General features: G+C 52.2%; 1 protein-coding gene across 3 annotated transcripts; it reads left to right on the plus strand.

Moving 5' to 3' along the window:
• The first annotated feature begins 10,344 nt into the window (after positions 1 to 10,344).
• GPATCH4 (G-patch domain containing 4) lies at positions 10,345 to 16,573 on the plus strand. 3 transcript variants are annotated; one of them, XM_015540162.2, is made up of 8 exons: positions 10,345 to 10,421; positions 12,106 to 12,244; positions 12,703 to 12,776; positions 12,880 to 12,972; positions 13,055 to 13,141; positions 14,492 to 14,583; positions 14,836 to 14,886; positions 15,298 to 16,573. In XM_015540162.2, the coding sequence occupies exons 2-8, from the start codon at positions 12,166 to 12,168 to the stop codon at positions 16,031 to 16,033; spliced, it is 1,212 nt and encodes a 403-aa protein (XP_015395648.2). In that variant the 5' UTR covers positions 10,345 to 10,421; positions 12,106 to 12,165; the 3' UTR covers positions 16,034 to 16,573. The 3 variants fall into 3 exon arrangements, with proteins under 3 accessions (XP_015395648.2, XP_042832262.1, XP_042832263.1); XM_042976328.1 differs by lacking the exon at positions 10,345 to 10,421 and adding an exon at positions 11,566 to 11,652; XM_042976329.1 differs by lacking the exon at positions 10,345 to 10,421 and adding an exon at positions 11,598 to 11,631.
• Positions 16,574 to 16,591: the final 18 nt, after the last annotated feature.

Here is a 16,591-nt window from a genome sequence, read left to right on the forward strand (position 1 = left end):
GAATGGGGGTGTCACCTGCTGCTCACCCAACCTGGCCAGTGTTCCGGTCCATCAACCCTGTCTATTCTGAGGGCCTGCTGGGGGGCAGGGGGAGCTCCTCCTGTGCGGGAACCTTCTCACGGCACCAGAGGGCTGTCAGAGGAGAGCGGACAGAGCCTTAGAAGGCATGGCTGTCCCTGGCCTTTCCCTGAGGGACGAAAGGCAGCAGTGCTCAACTCAGCATTCTGCTCAATTCGGCCCCTCACCTGGATTCCGCTCCTGGCCACGGATGTACCCACCAGCTAGACAGACACCTGCCCTGTGTGTGCAGGACAGAGCTCCAGGGTCCGAACGTTACAGCCGCGGGGCATGGTTGAGCCTGCCTCTGAGCCGGCCTTGGGTACCGGTCGTGATTCTGCTGCAGGCTGTGTGTCCCCGGGGCGCAGCCTCTTCACTGGGCCTGTGTCCTCACCTGAACAACGGGACTGCGATCCATTTAACCTATTTTCTGGGGGCGCCCGGGGGGCTCAGTCGGTTCAGCGTCTGACTCGATTTCGGCTCAGGTCACGATCTCGTGGTTTGTGGGATCGAGCCCCGTGTCAGGCTACAAGCTCACAGCGTGGAACCTGCTTGGGATTCTCTCCCTTCCTCTCTCTCTGCTCCTCCCCAGCTCTCTCTCTCTCTCTGTGTCTTTCTCTCAAAACGAATAAACAAACGTTAAAAATAAAATGACAATTTTCTGAAGGGCCTCGGTGTGCAGAGAACGCTAACGGATGGAAGTTCCCAGTCTGGGGGTGATGTTTGGTGGAGGTGAGGGTAAGGTCAAATGGCAGGAAGCACAGAGAACAGTAAGAGACAAACATCTAGAAGCTATTTTCATGGTGGCAAAGATTTGACAATTATATTTTACTTTTAATTGTTACATTTAGTTTTTATTTTTTGAGAGACATAGAGAGACAGAGCACAAGTTGGGGAGGGGCAGAGAGGGAGGGAGACACAGACTCCAAAGCAGGCTCCAGGCTCCAGGCTCCGAGCTGTCAGCAGAGCCCGACACGGAGCTTGAACTCACAAACCATGAGGCCGTGACCTGAGCCGAAGTCGGACGCTTAACTGGCTGAGCCACCCAGGTGCCCCCTACAATTATATTTTACTTTTTAATAGTCATGTCACCTGTCATTCTGTTTGTTAATAGTCTGTTCGCCATTGTGTTCAAGGGGGGCATTTATTTATTTATTATGTTTATTTGTTTATTTTTGAGAGGGGGAGGGGCAGAGAGAGGGAGAATCCCAAGCAGGCTCCACGCTGTCATCACAGAGCCCGACACAGGGCTCGATCCCACGAACCGTGAGATCATGACCCGAGCCGACATCAAGAGTCAAACGCTCAGCCGACTGAGCCACCCAGGCGCCCCACGAGTGGACCATTGAAACTGTATTTCTGTTCAACTACCTCCTGCAAGTACCTTGAGACCCCGACTCCCAATTCATCAGCCGTTCTCATGGGGCGGGGCCTGGGGCTCTCCCACACCCCTGCTTGTGCTCTCCGCCCAGCTGGTCGAGGCTAGGTCCCACCGCACTGTGTGCAGACCCCCACTCCCAGGCTCCCGTGGATCAAACTGAAACCCAGAAGGACGTACCCATCTACCATTCTCAGACCAGAATTTGGATAATTTACAGAGTGAGCCCCATCCCAGAGCTCCCATCCTTTCCCACGGGAGAGATACTGTCACAGCATCATTCCCGTCTCGTGGACACAAAAACCAGTGTCCAGAGAAGGTTAGTAACTTGTTCAAGGTCATCTAGCCACTAGGTAACCCAGGTAGCTTATGTCCAAAGCTAGAGGAGTTCCTCCCTTCTGTGACAGAATAATTCCTCCAAACTTGGAAAAGGTAAACGGACAAGTGCTTGTTCCGGGTGGTTTTTTGGTATCACTCTGGAGCATCGTCAAAAGCTTGCTTGACAGCCACCGGACTCGCCTGGAGAATGTACCTTTGTTGTTAGTCTACTTGATAAATAGTCCACAACCAGACATTTATAGTTCCGTCCTATTGGTGGTTAACCCGCAGAAGCGGATAAAGTAATCGGCTGTTGTTGCCCAATACAGAAGTTAACCATAAAAGTGTTTCAGTTTGGTTGCCTTAGAAAGTCGACCAGTCTCATGTGTAAATTAGTAATCTTACTTTGAGATTCCTTTTTTGCCTTGTTCCCTCATTCATGAGTTAAATCAATGTTTGTTTTTAAAGTTATTTTTAAGTTTATTTGAGAGAGAGAGAGAGAGAGAGAGCAGGGAAGGGGCAGAGAGGGAGAGAGAGAATCCCAAGCAGGCTCCATGCTGCCAGCATAGAGCCCAATGCAGGGCTTGAACTCACAAACAGTGAGATCAAGACCTGACCTGAGCCAAAACCAAGAGTTGGACCCTCAAGCGACTGAGCCACCCCGGTGCCCCTGCATGTTCTTATTTTCTTTTTCTTTTTTTATTTTTGAGAGAGATGGAGTGTGAGTGGGGGAGGGGCAGAGAGAGGGAGACAGAATCAGAAGCGGAAGCAGGCTGTCTCCAGGCTCTGAGCCCTCAGCACAGAGCCCGACGGGGGGCTCGAACCCACCAACCGTGAGATCATGACCTGAGCAGAAGTCGGATGCTTAACCTGCTGAGCCACCCAGGTGCCCTGCATGTTCTTTTTAAATCTACTTGAGATCATATCCTAGGAGCTGTTCCCTGCCTTGCTCTTTTCGCCTAATAGTGTATGGCATGTGTCCCCTCAGCATGGGACATAAAGCTTCCTCTGGTTCTGGGTCTGAATGGTGTCCCAGTGGGTGACTGCAGCATATTTACCCTGACGCCCCCTGGTGGACATTCACGGTGCCACAGGTTGGGACAACTAGTTACACGTCGTGAGGGAAAAAATATAGATGTATATGAGCCACAACCCTCTCCATAAACGAAATCAATTCCAGGAATCTTAGAGAATTAAATGTAACAGTGAAGCCAAAATGAATCCCAGACTAATCAATTTTTCCATTGGAAGGCAACTTTTATTGCTTTTTAAAAACACGATCACGCGATGATACACTTAATTGTATACAACTTAACATCAAAACATTAAAAATGAAAATCTCCCTCAATCCCACCACATAGAGTAAATTGAACATTTTCTTGTTTGTCCTTCCCAACTTCCAGGACCGGGATCACGTGGGTTGAGTCGGGAGTCTGGGCTGCGGTGCTGGCGTGCAGGGCGCCCGAGGGCCAGCAGGGGGCGCGCGCAGGTGTCCGCTCGCCCTTGGGACGACCCTCGCTCTCTCGCGAGCCCGGGGCGCAGGGGGCGGAGTCCCGATTTCTCAAAGTCTGGTTCCGAGGTGGGGAGTTGGGGGTGGGGGCTTGCGGGGTCTCCCACGCCATCCGTTGCAGGACCGGTCCCACTGCTTTTCCACTGAGGTCTCTGGAAGGACTGCACTTTAAAAATAGAAAAAAGGGCAGCTCTCCCTGCCCAGGGTCCTCCCTGTGCTTTAATAAAATCACCTTTTGCACCTAAAAATAAATAAAACAAATAGAAAACAAGCAACCCAAATGTGGATGCATCCGGCTCCCCTGAACACTGTGCTTCTCCAGGGTGACTCTAGAGGTGGCCCAGAGCTGCGGAGGACAGAGGCCCCCTTGGCCCCTGCCCCCTCCTGCCCTCCGGGCTCACCCCACCTCAAGGCCAGCATTTCTGCGTTCGGGGTTCAGGCCCCTTCAGGGGGGACATGAGGCCAGGAATAGGTCCTCAGAAGCACTTGGGGAGACTGCGATTGGAGTTCAGGCCTTGACCCCGAAGGGACAGGAGGATGGTACCAAGCGCAGGTGGCAGTGGCGTTTCTGGGACACACCTGTCTCCCCCTGAGACCGCGGTCCTCTCCATCCCCGTTTTGTGTGCCCTCTGGCCTTCCGCTGACTTGCCTGCAAATAGGGACAACTACATCCAACGCGGGGTCACGGTGGGGATCAAATATGATAATGTTTGGGAAAATGGCATTTTAAACTGTAAACCACCATTATAAAAACCATTACTTTTCAATAGTAAAGCACTGTACGAAGAGGGTTGTAATGTGTTTATTATCGCGAACTGGGTCAATGAGGTAGAAAAACGAGGGACTGCCTAGGCGAGGGATTAGGAAGTCATCTCGGTCTAAGGAAAACTGAGACGTGGGCGCCTTCTTTTCCACCCGGAAACGAAAGTAAACAGAGGCTGTTCTGTAAACATGCCAGTGCTTGTGATACAGGCTTTTCAAAGCCCCGCATTGTACTTGCGACCGCAAGCTGTTTTGTCTAAGCTCGCTCTCAGGTTTTGTTTCATTTATTTATTTACTTACTCATTTTTGAGAGAGAGCAAGAACGCAAGCAGGGAGGGGCAGAAAGAGGAGGAGGAGAGAATCCCAAGCAGGTTCTGCACACGAACCCTGAGATCATGACCTGAGCCGAAACCAAGAGTTGGTCGCTTAGCCTGCTGAGCCACCCAGACACCCCAGTTTCAGGTTTTATCTGCAGGGGAAAAAAAGGGGGGGGGGCGACAAGAGCTGGGGAAGAGAAGTGACTCAGGCGTTCATGAGCCCTCGGGCTTTGTTGGGGGGGGGGGGCTTTAAACGCAGTACAGAAAATTAACCCAATACCTTGAGGATTTCACTCGAGTCCAGAAACACAGAAAGGAATTCGAGTCGGTAATCCCAGGGTCACGCTCACTTCCTCTATGTTTCTCTTCTCTGTGCCAAATCCCTCAGCACTGACTCTGGGCTGTACCCATTTGCTGCTTTAAAGTTATTTTCCAAGGGGCGCCTGGGTGGCTCAGTCAGTTAGGCGTCCGACTTCAGCTCAGGTCATGATCTCATAGTCTGTGAGTTTGAGCCCCGCGTTGGGCTCTGTGCTGTCAGTTCAGAGCCTGGAACCTGCTTTGGATTCTGTGTCTCCCTCTCTCTCTGCCCCTCCCGCACTCACACTCTGTCTCTATCAAAAAATGAATAAACATTAAACAAAATTTTTTAAGTTATGTTCTGATAAAATAATATATGCTAACTCCAGAAAATTTGAAATTCGGGGAAAAGGTACAAAGAGGAGGAAACTCTTACCCATAATTCCTTCACCTAGGAACGGCTGCTTATAACATGTTCGTGTTCTTCCTTTGTTCTAGTGTGCCTGTGCATTTTTTAAAGGTATAATTCACATGCTGTAAAATGCAATTCAGTTGTTTTTAGGATATTCACGAGTTTAGCTGCCGCCACTATGTAATTCCAGAACAATTCATCAATCTAAAAAGAAGCCCTGTGCCCAGATCAGTCACTCTTCATTGCCCTCTCCCAAACTGACTTGTGTCTACAGATTTGCCTGTTCTGGACATTGTGTGTAGACGGAACCACACAGGATGGGGCCTCTGTCTCCGGTTTCTTTCGCCTGGCACGTTGCCAAGGTTTCTCCACATTGTGGGGAGCACCGGCCCTTCACTCCTTTTGATGGTCAAGTAATATTGCACTGCGTGGGTCTATCAGGTTTCATTTATCCATCCAGCAGTTGATAGATGTTTGGGCTGTTTTCACTTCTTGAATATTATAAATGATGCTTCTATTAACATTCACACACGAGTTTCCATACAGACATAGGCTTTCAGTTCTCTTTGGGCGCACACCCAGGACGTGGGACGGTCGTGTCCTATGGTAATTCTATGTTTAACTTTCTCAGGAACTTTCAAACTGTTTTCCAAGGCAGCTGCCCCGTTTTATATTCCCACCAGCAATTACACGAGGGCTCCAATTTTTCCACATCCTCTCCATGTTGTTATCCTTAAAAAAAAAAAAAAAAAAAAATTAGTTATCTTAGTAGGTGTGAAATGGTATCCCTTATGATTTTCATTTGCATTTCCCTGGTGACTAATAAAGTTGGGCATCTTTTCATGAGCTTATTTGCCACGCGTAGATCTTCTTTGGAGAAATGTGCATTCAGATCCTCTGTCCACTGTAAAATGCTGTTGTCTTTTTATTGTTGAGTTGTAAGAGTTCTTTATATATTCTGGACATTAGAGCCTCAACGGATACATGATTTGCAAATATTTTCTCCCATTCTGTGGATTGTCTCTTGAATTTCCCGATAATGTCCTTTGGACCACAAAAGTTTTAATTTTTTTTTTTTTAACGTTTATTTATTTTTGAGACAGAGAGAGACAGAGCATGAACGGGGGAGGGTCAGAGAGAGGGAGACACAGAATCTGAAACAGGCTCCAGGCTCTGAGCGGTCAGCACAGAGCCCGACACGGGGCTCGAACTCACGGACCGCGAGATCATGACCTGAGCTGAAGTCGGCCGCTTAACCGACTGAGCCACCCAGGCGCCCCAAAAGTTTTAATTTTAAGAGATTTAGAGAGGGGTGCCTGGGTGGCTCAGTTGGCTAAGCGTCTGACTTTGGCTTAGGTCACGATCTCACTGTTTGTGAGTTCAAGCCCGGCGTTGGGCTCTCTGCTGTCAGCACAGAGCCTGCTTTGGATCCTCTGTACTCCCCTTCTCTGCCTTTCCCAGGCTTGTGCCCTCTCTGTCTCTCTCAAAATAAATAAATAAATAAAACATTTTTAATTAAAAAAAAAGAGCCTTAGAGATTTAGCTCCTACATTGAGTTCTCTGATCCATTTGGAGTTAGTTTTTGCATGATATGAGGGAAGGGTCCAAATTCTTTTTTTTCTCTTTTTTTTTTTGCATCTGGCTATCCATTGTTTCATCACCATTGTTGAAAAGACTATTCTCTCCCCGTTGAATCCTGGCATTCTTGTTGCCAAAAAATTGTCCATAAATTTATGGGTTTATTCCCGGACTCTGGATTCTATTCCATTGACCTGTACATCTATCCTATACCAGAACAACACTCTTGATTGCTGTAGCTTTGTAGTAAATTTTGAAATAGAAAAGCATTAGTCCTTCAACTTTGTTCCTTCTCGAGAATGTTTTGGCTATTCTGGGCTCCTTGGATTTCCATATGAATGTTTGGATCAGCTTGTCAATTCATGCCAAAAAGCTGACTGGGATTTTGATAGAGACTGTGTTGAATCTGCAGATTCATTGTGTTGAATTTGGAGAGGATTGTGACATTAAGTCTTCCCATTCATGAACATGGGCATCTTTCCATTTATTTAGATCTTCCTTATTTTCTTTCAGTAACATTTTGTTTTCAGGTACAAGTCTTGTACTTCTTTTGCTATATTACTTTAATGCTTAACTGTCTTATTCCTTCTGATGCCGTTACTTATGGATGTTTAACAAGGATGAGCCCTTACGTATGGATGCCTAACAAGAATGAGCCCTTCTGTTAAGTTCCTCAAGATCCACATATGAGTGAAAACCTAACAGAAGACCATGGGGGAGGGGAAGGGGGAAAAAAGTTACAGAGAGGGAGGGAGGCAAACCATAAGAGGCTCTTGGATACTAAGACCAAACTGAGGGTTGACGGGGGGTGGGGGAGAGGGGAAAGTGGGTGATGGGCATTGAAGAGGGCACCTGTTGGGATGAGCACTAGGTGTTGTATGGAAACCAGTTTGACAATAGATTATGTTAAAAACAACAACAACAAGAATGAGCCCTTACCTATGGATGTTTAACAAAGATGAGCCCTTACTATGGGCGCCATCTTGTATCTGCTCTTTTCACTTCAATTACATCATAGACATTTCCCCCAAGTTATTAAGAATCCTTCTTCAACATCATATTTTAAGGCTGCATGTTAGCCCACCGTGTGGTCACACTAACTTATTTAGCCATTCTGTTGTGGGCTATTTAGGTTCTTTACAATTTTTCCATTTTTAGATATTACTGTAATAAGTATTTCTATGTACCGTGCTATGTCTGCAAGCCAGATTACCTCCTTCAAAGTACTCGCGTATTCTTGTTCTAACAGCCTTTGTTTCTACTCTTGTGAGGAGGCGTGAGACTCCACGTCACTTGGAACTCCTTGAGGCCCACTTCCCTTGCAATCCCACACCGTCGCCAGGGCCAGGCCTGCACCTTCAAGGGAGGCTCCTTCAGAAAGCTTCGCCCGGGGGCCCCCGAACACGGGCGGGTGCAGCCATCTTACTCCCCACCCCCACCCCAGTACTGTGTCCTAACCTCACCAGAGCTCTTGTTCCTGTGATATAAATGCTTGGCAACTTGTATCTCAGCAAGACTGTGAGGGCCAACAAGACAGGGCTGGACACTTTTATACCTCCAGCCCTTGGTCTCTAGAAAGCCCTTAATGGGGGCACCTGGGTAGCTCATCAGTTGAGGGTCCGACTTGCTTTTGGCTCAGGTCATGATCTCACAGTTAGTGAGTTTGAGCCCCGCATCGTGTTCTGTGCTGACAGCATGGAGCCTGCTTGGGATTTTCTCTCTCTCTCTCTCTCTCTCTCTCTCTTTCTGCCCCTCCCATGCTTTCTCTCTCTCAAAATAAATAAACTAAAAAATATGTTTAAAAGTATTAAAAAAAAAAAAAAGAAGACCCTTAATAAATGTTTATTGAATAAATGAGTCAGGCAGAACACAGAGCTCAAGGCCTTAGACCAGAATAGGGGCCCTGGGTCAGGGAATTAGGGCCACTCGGTTTTTAGAGTGACCCACAGAGTATTGTGGGCTGGGAAGGGCCCCTGCGGTTCCCTCATTCCGGAGTTTTCAAACCTCTTTTATCACCACAATATGATGTAAGACATTGGATAGGGAGAGGAGAGAGAAGAAATGGAGAGGGAGGTGGTGGAAACTGAAGCCCGGTCTGGGGATCCCCTCAGTGGTCCCCGAGAGACCACAAAAGAACCAAGTCTGTAAAGGTGATTTAGCTAGTCCAACATTCTAATTTTCCAGACAGGGAAAGGGTGCTCTTGAGCAGAAGTGGCTTGTTCGAGGTCCCACAGTTAGTGGCAGAGAAAAGGACTCAGAAGTGACTCCCATTCACAGAAGATTCCAAAACTGAATCCAGTGTCTGAGGAGCATCTTCGTAGCAATCACGAAGAATTTCACTAGGCAAGCATCTAGAATTCCACTAACCGAGCGCCATTGTTTAAACTAGTGTTCCCATGTAGCATTTTTAAAAATGTTTATTTTTGAGAGAGGAGGAGACAGAGCGCTAACGGGGAAGGGGCAGAGAGAAGGAGACACAGACTCGGAAGCAGGCTCCAGGCTCCGAGCTGTCAGCACAGAGCCGGATGCGGGGCTCCAACCCACCAACCCTGAGATCATGACCTGAGCCGAAGTCAGAGGCGTAACTGACTGAGCCACCCAGGCGCCCCTCCATGTAGCATGTTTAAAAAAAAAAAAAAAAATGTGTATTTATTTTTGAGAGAGAGAGGGAGAGGCAGAGAGAGGGGGAGACAGAGAATCCCAAGCAGGCTCTGCCCTGTCAGTGCAGAGCCCAACGTGGGGCTCGAACTCACTAACCGTGACATCATGATCTGAGCTGAAACCAAGAGTCCAACGTTTAACTGACTGAGCCACCCAGGGGCCCCCCACCTCCGCACCACATTTAGCATATTTTAAAAGTAAAGTTAATTTTACGGAGAAAATGTGATGAAGAGGAGTGTGACAAAGCGAGCAATTTTGACAAACCTCACCGCCGGTTTTTTCTCTTCCAGTTTCTGGAGCAGGTGCACCCTTAACTTCCCGTAAATACTGATATAGGGAGGCCGATGGGCGGATTTTTTCAGGTTTTAGTTCTGCGGGGGGCTTGGCGGGGCCCGGGCACAGTGGGTGTGGCTGGGGGCATGTGCAACGTCTCCTGCTAACTTGTTAGCCAAGTGCAGCGAACTGCACAGTTTGCTCAGTGGAGCCACCTTGCAAGTGCAAAGTCCCCAGCTTGGCGCGCATTCCGGGACCCCCGGGGCCCGGCGTCTCGCTCCGGGCCCCACCCCCACCTCCTCCAGCCCCACTCACGGCGTCAACGACCCCGGCCAGGCCAGAGGCTCCCGAGTCAGGGCATCACCAGTACCAAAGAGGCAGGTCCCGGCACAGCGTTTGATGAGCCTACTCAAACCTCCAAACGCCTGTTCCCGCAAGCTGAGCACTGGTCCCGCCGAAACCACTCCCGACGGGCCCCCTCCCGACCCCTGCGCGCTCCCCGGAGACTCCTTCCCCACGTCTGTGGCGGGACTAGCTCAGCGTCGCAGCCAAAGCGGTTCTCGGCGGTCCCGGGGCCAGTTAGGACAAGTCCCTCGGCCGCTCCGGGGCTGTAGGCTGGCGGCGAGTAGAACACCCCCGAACCTCCGGAAACGGGCGCGCGAGTTTCCATGGCAACCATACCCGCCAGGGCGCCTCCGCAACACCCACCAGGCCCCAAGGGCCCGGGCTTCCGGGGCCCGTGATGGTCTCTATGGTTTCGGCAGCCTAGAGGGGCCGAGTCCCCGGCACTTCCGGGAAGATGGCGGCGCCCTGGCCGGAGGGGGCACGTGTTCCTGCGGAGAGGGCCCCGCGGTGACGGTAAGGGGCTACCGCCCTCCGCGACGGTGGCATTCGGAGCCCGGGCTCGGGAGCAAAGGCTAGAGCAGGAGAGTAGCTTTGCCCGGCGGGACCGCGGCGGGAGGGCTGGGATTTAAACCTCACGAGGAAGGAGGCTAGGGAGAGGGTAGCGGCCCTTTGGAACTGCTGTCAGGAGACTGGCCTAGGCCACTTTCCCAAAAAACTCAGGTTGACAGGAGAGGAGATAGTTCGTGAAGGCGCGCTCGCAGACTTCTCAGAGCCTGCGGCGCGCAGCCTGGGATCTGGTTGCTTCTGTCCACGGTTATCCACGGGCAGCGGGCTAAAGCAGCCCCCACCTGTGTCATACCGGCTGGACGCATTCTCACTCCGGGCGCTGCGTTAAGTGCACTGGGGTTGGAGAACAAAGTCCGACTCCGATTTCCAGGGCGAATGGTTTCTGCCACGAGGGAGAGGCTGCGGTAAACCTTTCGTCGGGAAGCACAGAGAGCCGTAAGAGACCGAGGGGGTATTAACACCAGTTCTGGGATGTCTGAGATCCCGGATCCACGACTTGCCAGCTCTCTGATTTGGGCGGGTAGCTAAACTCCTCAGTGCCATTTCTTCGTTTGCAAATGATGGCAACACTTGCTAGTAGGATTGTTGGGAGGAGGAAATAGGATAATCTGTGTAAAGCAATTAGCAGCATGCTGGCATCGAGTTAGTGTTAGATGTTTTTATTATTGAAATTTGGGGGCTGATACATCAGCGATAACTTCTGGGAGGAGGCAGAGTTTTGAGGTAGCCTTAAAGGCCCCAGTGTTTTTTTACCATTCTTAAAAATTCAAGAAGCAAGAGAGAGCCATTTCTTCATTCAGCGCTTTTTTGTTGGGATTCTCGGAGTATCAGGTTTTCAGGTAATCGTCCTTTAATTGTCCTTCACGGTAAGAACGTGAACAGAAATGGAAGTCATTCTGGGTTTGTTTTCATACCTAACCAGACTGGTCATCATTGTTTTTTTTGTTGTTGTTGTTTTTTTTAATGTTTATTTTATTTTTTGAGAGACAGAGAGCGAGCGGGGGAGGGGCAGAGAGAGTGGGAGATCTAGAATCTGAAGCAGGCTCCAGGTTCCGAGCTGTCGGCACAGAGCGGGCCTCGAGCCCGTGGACTGCGAGATCATGACCCAAGCTGAAGCCGGACGCTCAACCAACTGAGCCATCCAGGCGTCCCTTTGTTGAGTATTCTTATAGCTCAGGTTAAAAGCCTCTCAGCTTTGTTTTTACATGGTAATAAACGGCGGGAGATGTTGTCGGGCAGTGGTGAAGAGCAGGGAGTCTGCAGACAAGATGTCTGGTGGCCGTCTACACATCAGCTCTGTAACCTGGAGCAAGTTGCCTAACCTCCTTAGGCCTTAATCTCCTCATTTCTAAAGTAGGGAGAGTAATACCTTTCTGAATGCAGAGTACTCTTCCCGGGCTGGGAAGATTGGAAATCATCATGTGGCGAGCTCTCGGTACATTTCGGTATTATTATTGACACTAGGATTTGACTTTTCGACTTGCTGACCTCTCTGTGGTCAGACAGGGAGCTCCCCAAAGACTGGGCCTCCTTTCTCTGTCTCTGCCCCAGGTTCGGAAAAGAATTTTTATGAGAGCAGCCGGGATGGATTTGATGGGTGATTTGGGCACTTTCTCCTTTTCTCTTGAAGGGATGAGAATGATGTCGTCTACTCTGCTGAGGGCCTGAGCTTAGTGACCCTCCCGTCACCATGAGTGTCACGCCAGAGATTAAGAGCCGTGGGATGAAGTTTGCCGAGGAGCAGCTGCTGAAGCATGGATGGACCCAAGGTCATCCCCGTGGCGCCCCTTCCACATCCTCCCAACTTTCTGGCCCCTTTCTGCCCAGGGGAGCGGCGGCGTCCTGGGCTACCCATTTGTAATCCGTGCAGCTGGAGGAGGAAAAGCTAGTTTAAAGGGAAATTTACAGGTGAAAATTCCCAGCTTTTCCAGAAAATGGAAGAGTGGAAGAAATTTTACAGTGGGTCCGTGAGAAAGAAGTGGTTGGGAGGACTGGGAGAGGGGGGAAGGGGCACAACCTCTGTCCTGGAGGAAGCATGAAGGAAAAGACAGCTTGAGCTCAGACAAAGGCAGGGACACTGTGTGCAGAAATGCCAGGAACAGTGGGACTGGAGGGCATCCGCCCGGGACGGAGTGTACCCAGCGCTCCGTGTGGGAGGGCAGAGTGGCCCTCCCAGTGGGGGCTCAGGGCAGGCGGCAGAATAAACGGGTCGCTCCCCGTCCTGCAGGCAAAGGTCTGGGCCGGAAGGAGAATGGCATCACCCAGGCCCTCAGGGTGACGCTGAAGCAGGACACTCATGGGGTAAGACTGGGCAGGCTGAGGGAGGGCAGTGTGGGTGGGAGAGGGGGACTCTGGGGACAGGGCGGGGACAGGTCCTCAGGGTTCACACTTCTTCCTCTGGCAGGTGGGACATGACCCTGCCAAGGAGTTCACAGACCACTGGTGGAATGAGCTCTTCAACAAGACTGCAGCTGGCTTGGTTGTGGAGACTGGGCAGGTAGGAGTGCTGACAGATGGCCATTGGACCGTGGGGGCCTGGGACATGCCTGTGCCACCCATTGACTGACACCTTCCCCCAGGATGGAGTCCGGATAAGGCATCTTTCTAAGGAGACTACCCGTCGTAATCGTCCCAAGCCCAACTTACTGTATCAGAAGTTTGTAAAGGTACCAGGGGGTGGGTGTGAGAGGGTCCATCCTTTTTCCCCCGTCCCTGGCCTCCCCCGGGGCCTGAACAGTTGCTTTGCATGCCTTACCTGTTCTGGGGACCACCCTAACGTCGCATTCTGTGACCAACCTTGCCATTGCTTGTCTAGACTGCCTGGCCCTCGGCCAGGACTGAGGTCTGCAGGTCCCGTGGATCCTACCATCTGCTGAGGGGCGGCGATAGAGGGTGGGGGGACGGAGATGCTGCCAGAGCAGGGTGAGAGGGGATGTCCAGTGCGAAGGACTCCAAATCCAAAGGGGACCTGAGAGAGGATCTGACCCATCCTCTGTATTGTGCAGTTGTGGCCCAGAGTGGGGAAAGTGGCTTGTAGACAGGACTAGAACCCAGCTCTGCAGACTCCTGCTTTCCAGCATACTGATAGAAGGGAGCATCTGTTATGTGCTGTGGGCTCTGTGTCATGTAGCAGCCCTTTCCCCTGGTCCTCATCACTGTGGCCATTGTCCTTTCTGCTGGGTTTTGTCTCAGCCTTACACGCAGACTCCTCACCCCGTTAGTTCAGTGCCACAGAGCGTCCAGAGTGCTCTCTGTAACAGAGTTCACTGGGGCTCTGGCTCGTCCCTGACCTAGGACGACAGTCCTGATGTGTCACACTGGCTCGTGTGCCCCTGCAGCCTTGTCCTGTACTCACCCTTGTTGAGACCTCTGCACTGTTAGCCGGATAGAATCAGTTCTCAGGAACGTTCCATCTTCTTTCACCTTCAGGGCTTTGCACGCGCTCCTCCCGCTGCCTTTCCCCCTCTGCCTGCCAACTTTTGTTTGTCTTCCGGAGCTCACCAAGGTCCTGAAGCTTCCCTAAACCCTGAAGTCAGCTTGGGTACCCCTCCTCTGGCACAGGCAGCGCTTTCACCACGATGGCCTGTGTTCTGCCATCCTCCCTTCGCCCCACACGTAGATTTCACGTGGGCTGGATCGCTCGATCCTGTTCCACTGTGTACCCCAACCCTTGGCCCGCGGTAGGTTTTCAGTCCGGTTAAATAAAGCCCTGTGTGTAGGTGTGGGGGAGGGGTGAGAAGCACCCTCTTTACAGTCAGCACCATGAGGACCTGCTGGTCCGGAGCACTCCCTCCTCCCTTGTGCCCACTGCCCCCCACCCCCACAGCTGCAGCCCACCCCCTGCCTGAGTTGGAAGTATGCAGCTCGGCACACCTCCCTGGGGGTCTCAGGGAGCCGTATCGGGGACTGGCAGGTTTGTGCCTATGGCTACCAATTCCTGGGGGGTTCCAGGAGGGGAGAGGGATTGGCAGTGGTGTTGAGCGGGCTCTGTCCACCCCCACGATCACTCCTTCTAGACGGCCACGCTGACGTCAGGTGGTGAACAGCCAGACAAAGACGTGGAGAGCCACAGTGATGATGACAGCCAGGGGTCCAAGCCTCCAAAGATGTGAGACCTCATTTCAGTGGTGGGGGGGGTGCGGGAGGAGAGACCTTTGAACCTCCAGAGAAGGCACCAAGTCTCGTGCCTGACTGGGCTGCTTCGGGTGGAGCCGCGTTGTACTGATCTTTGCATCGCCGGCACCTAGAAAGTGCCAGGTCCCGAACAGGAAGTCAGTGTTGAAGGAATGCCGGAGAGGGCAGGAGAGGGCAGGCCTTTCCACGAGCTCTGTGTGTAATTCTTGATCCCCCCACCCCACAGTCTGACCGATGAGATGCTGCTCCAAGCCTGTGAGGGGCGAACAGCACACAAGTGAGTAGCGTTCGGCTCCCCGGGCTCCCTGCCTTCCTCCCTGTCGCAAGCCCACCCTAGAGGATGGTCTGCGCCACTCTGTACTCTTCCCACCCCAGGGGGAAGGGTTCCAGCTGCCTGCAGGCAGCTCCGCGGCACCTGGGGGGCTCAGTCACTTAAGTGTCCAGCTCTTCATCGTGGCTCAGGTCATGATCTCACGGTTCATGAGATCGAGTCTCACGTCGGGCTCTGTGCCAACAGTGTGGAACCTTCTTCTCTCTCTGTCCTTCCCCTGCTCACGTGCGCCTTCTCTCAAAACAATAAACGTTGGAAAGAGAGAGGCAGCTTCTCCCCTGCCAGTTCTGCACACAATCTCGGGACTAGGCCTGCTCCCCCATACCTCACTCCGACCCGGGCCTCCATGTGTTCCAGGGCTGCTCGTCTTGGGATCACGATGAAGGCTAAGCTCGCTCGGTTGGAGGCCCAAGAACAGGCCTTCCTGGCTCATCTCAAAGGCCAGGACCCCGGGACCTCTCAACTACAGTCTGAGAGCAAGCCCCGCAAAAAGAAGAAAAAGAAAAGAAAGCAGGAAGGGGAGGAAGAGGCTACGGCAACTGATGGGGATGCAGAAGAGGAGTGCCCAGAGGACCCAGGCCAGAGCACCAGGAGAAGCCAGAAGAAGAAAGGGCAACGGCGAGAAAAGGCGGTTGCAGACGAGACAGGGGGCACAGCTGTCGGAGGCGGGGACGGGGAGGCCACAGGAACGAGTGAGCTGGGAGAGTGGAAGAACGGGGAGCAAACGGATGAGCCCTTCGGGAAAAGGAAGAAGCGGCGGCACCAAGCAGAGAAGGTGGGGGTGTCGGGTGGAACAGGAGGCATTGGGCCGGAACAGGCGGAGAGCGGGGCACACGCGGAGCCGGGCAGCAGACGCGAGCAGAGGCGGCGGCAGCAAGACTTGGGCGCAGAAGCCACGGCCCGGGCTGCCGAAGACAGTGGGGCCCAGGAGGCAGCGAGCAGAAGGCACGGTGACGGTGACAGGAAAAGCAGGAGAAGGAAGAAGAAAAGGCAGCGGCCCCAGGAGGAGGAGGATGTGGGGGAGGGGGAGGGGGGCAGAGCTGGAGTCAGCCCCGATGGGAGAACAAGGAAGGAGAAACAGAAGAAAGACTGAAGGGCAGGACAAGGCGGGGCTCTACAGATTCCTTTTCAGGACTTGAAGTCTGAGACCCCCAGTGGACAAGCGCTCCTGCGCCCTCCCCGTGAGGAGTCCCTCCCAAGGAGGAAGTCGAGTGCCGGAGCGCCAGCTGCTCACAGGACGGTGTGGGCACAGCGCTGGGGACTGTGGGGACAGGAAGGCAGAGGCCCTCTGGAGGGGCACCCTTGCTGAAGGCAGATGCAGGTGTGGGCAGAATGGACTCCAGCCCATAGCCTGCCAGTGTCAGCACTAGAAAAAATGGTTAGCTTGGGCTCCAGGCCGGGTGGAAGTCCTGACTGGCCTCTCCACGCCCCGCCTGCTAACATCCTAAATACAAATTCGTTTCCTGGGATGCCTCTGAAGGGATTTCTTCTGTTCACCTCCGTCTTGCTACCCTGTCAGTGGACGGAGAAAGCTCAGAGAACCTCACTTGGGTTTTTTTTCAGCATCTGAAAGTCCATTTTCATTGCCCTGAAATGCCACGGCCACCTCCCTTGCCTGCTCTGTTCTCCCAGAAAGGTGGCGCCATGTCTC

This window comes from Panthera tigris, chromosome F3 (assembly GCF_018350195.1).
Source record: "Panthera tigris isolate Pti1 chromosome F3, P.tigris_Pti1_mat1.1, whole genome shotgun sequence".
Lineage (NCBI taxonomy): Eukaryota > Metazoa > Chordata > Mammalia > Carnivora > Felidae > Panthera > Panthera tigris.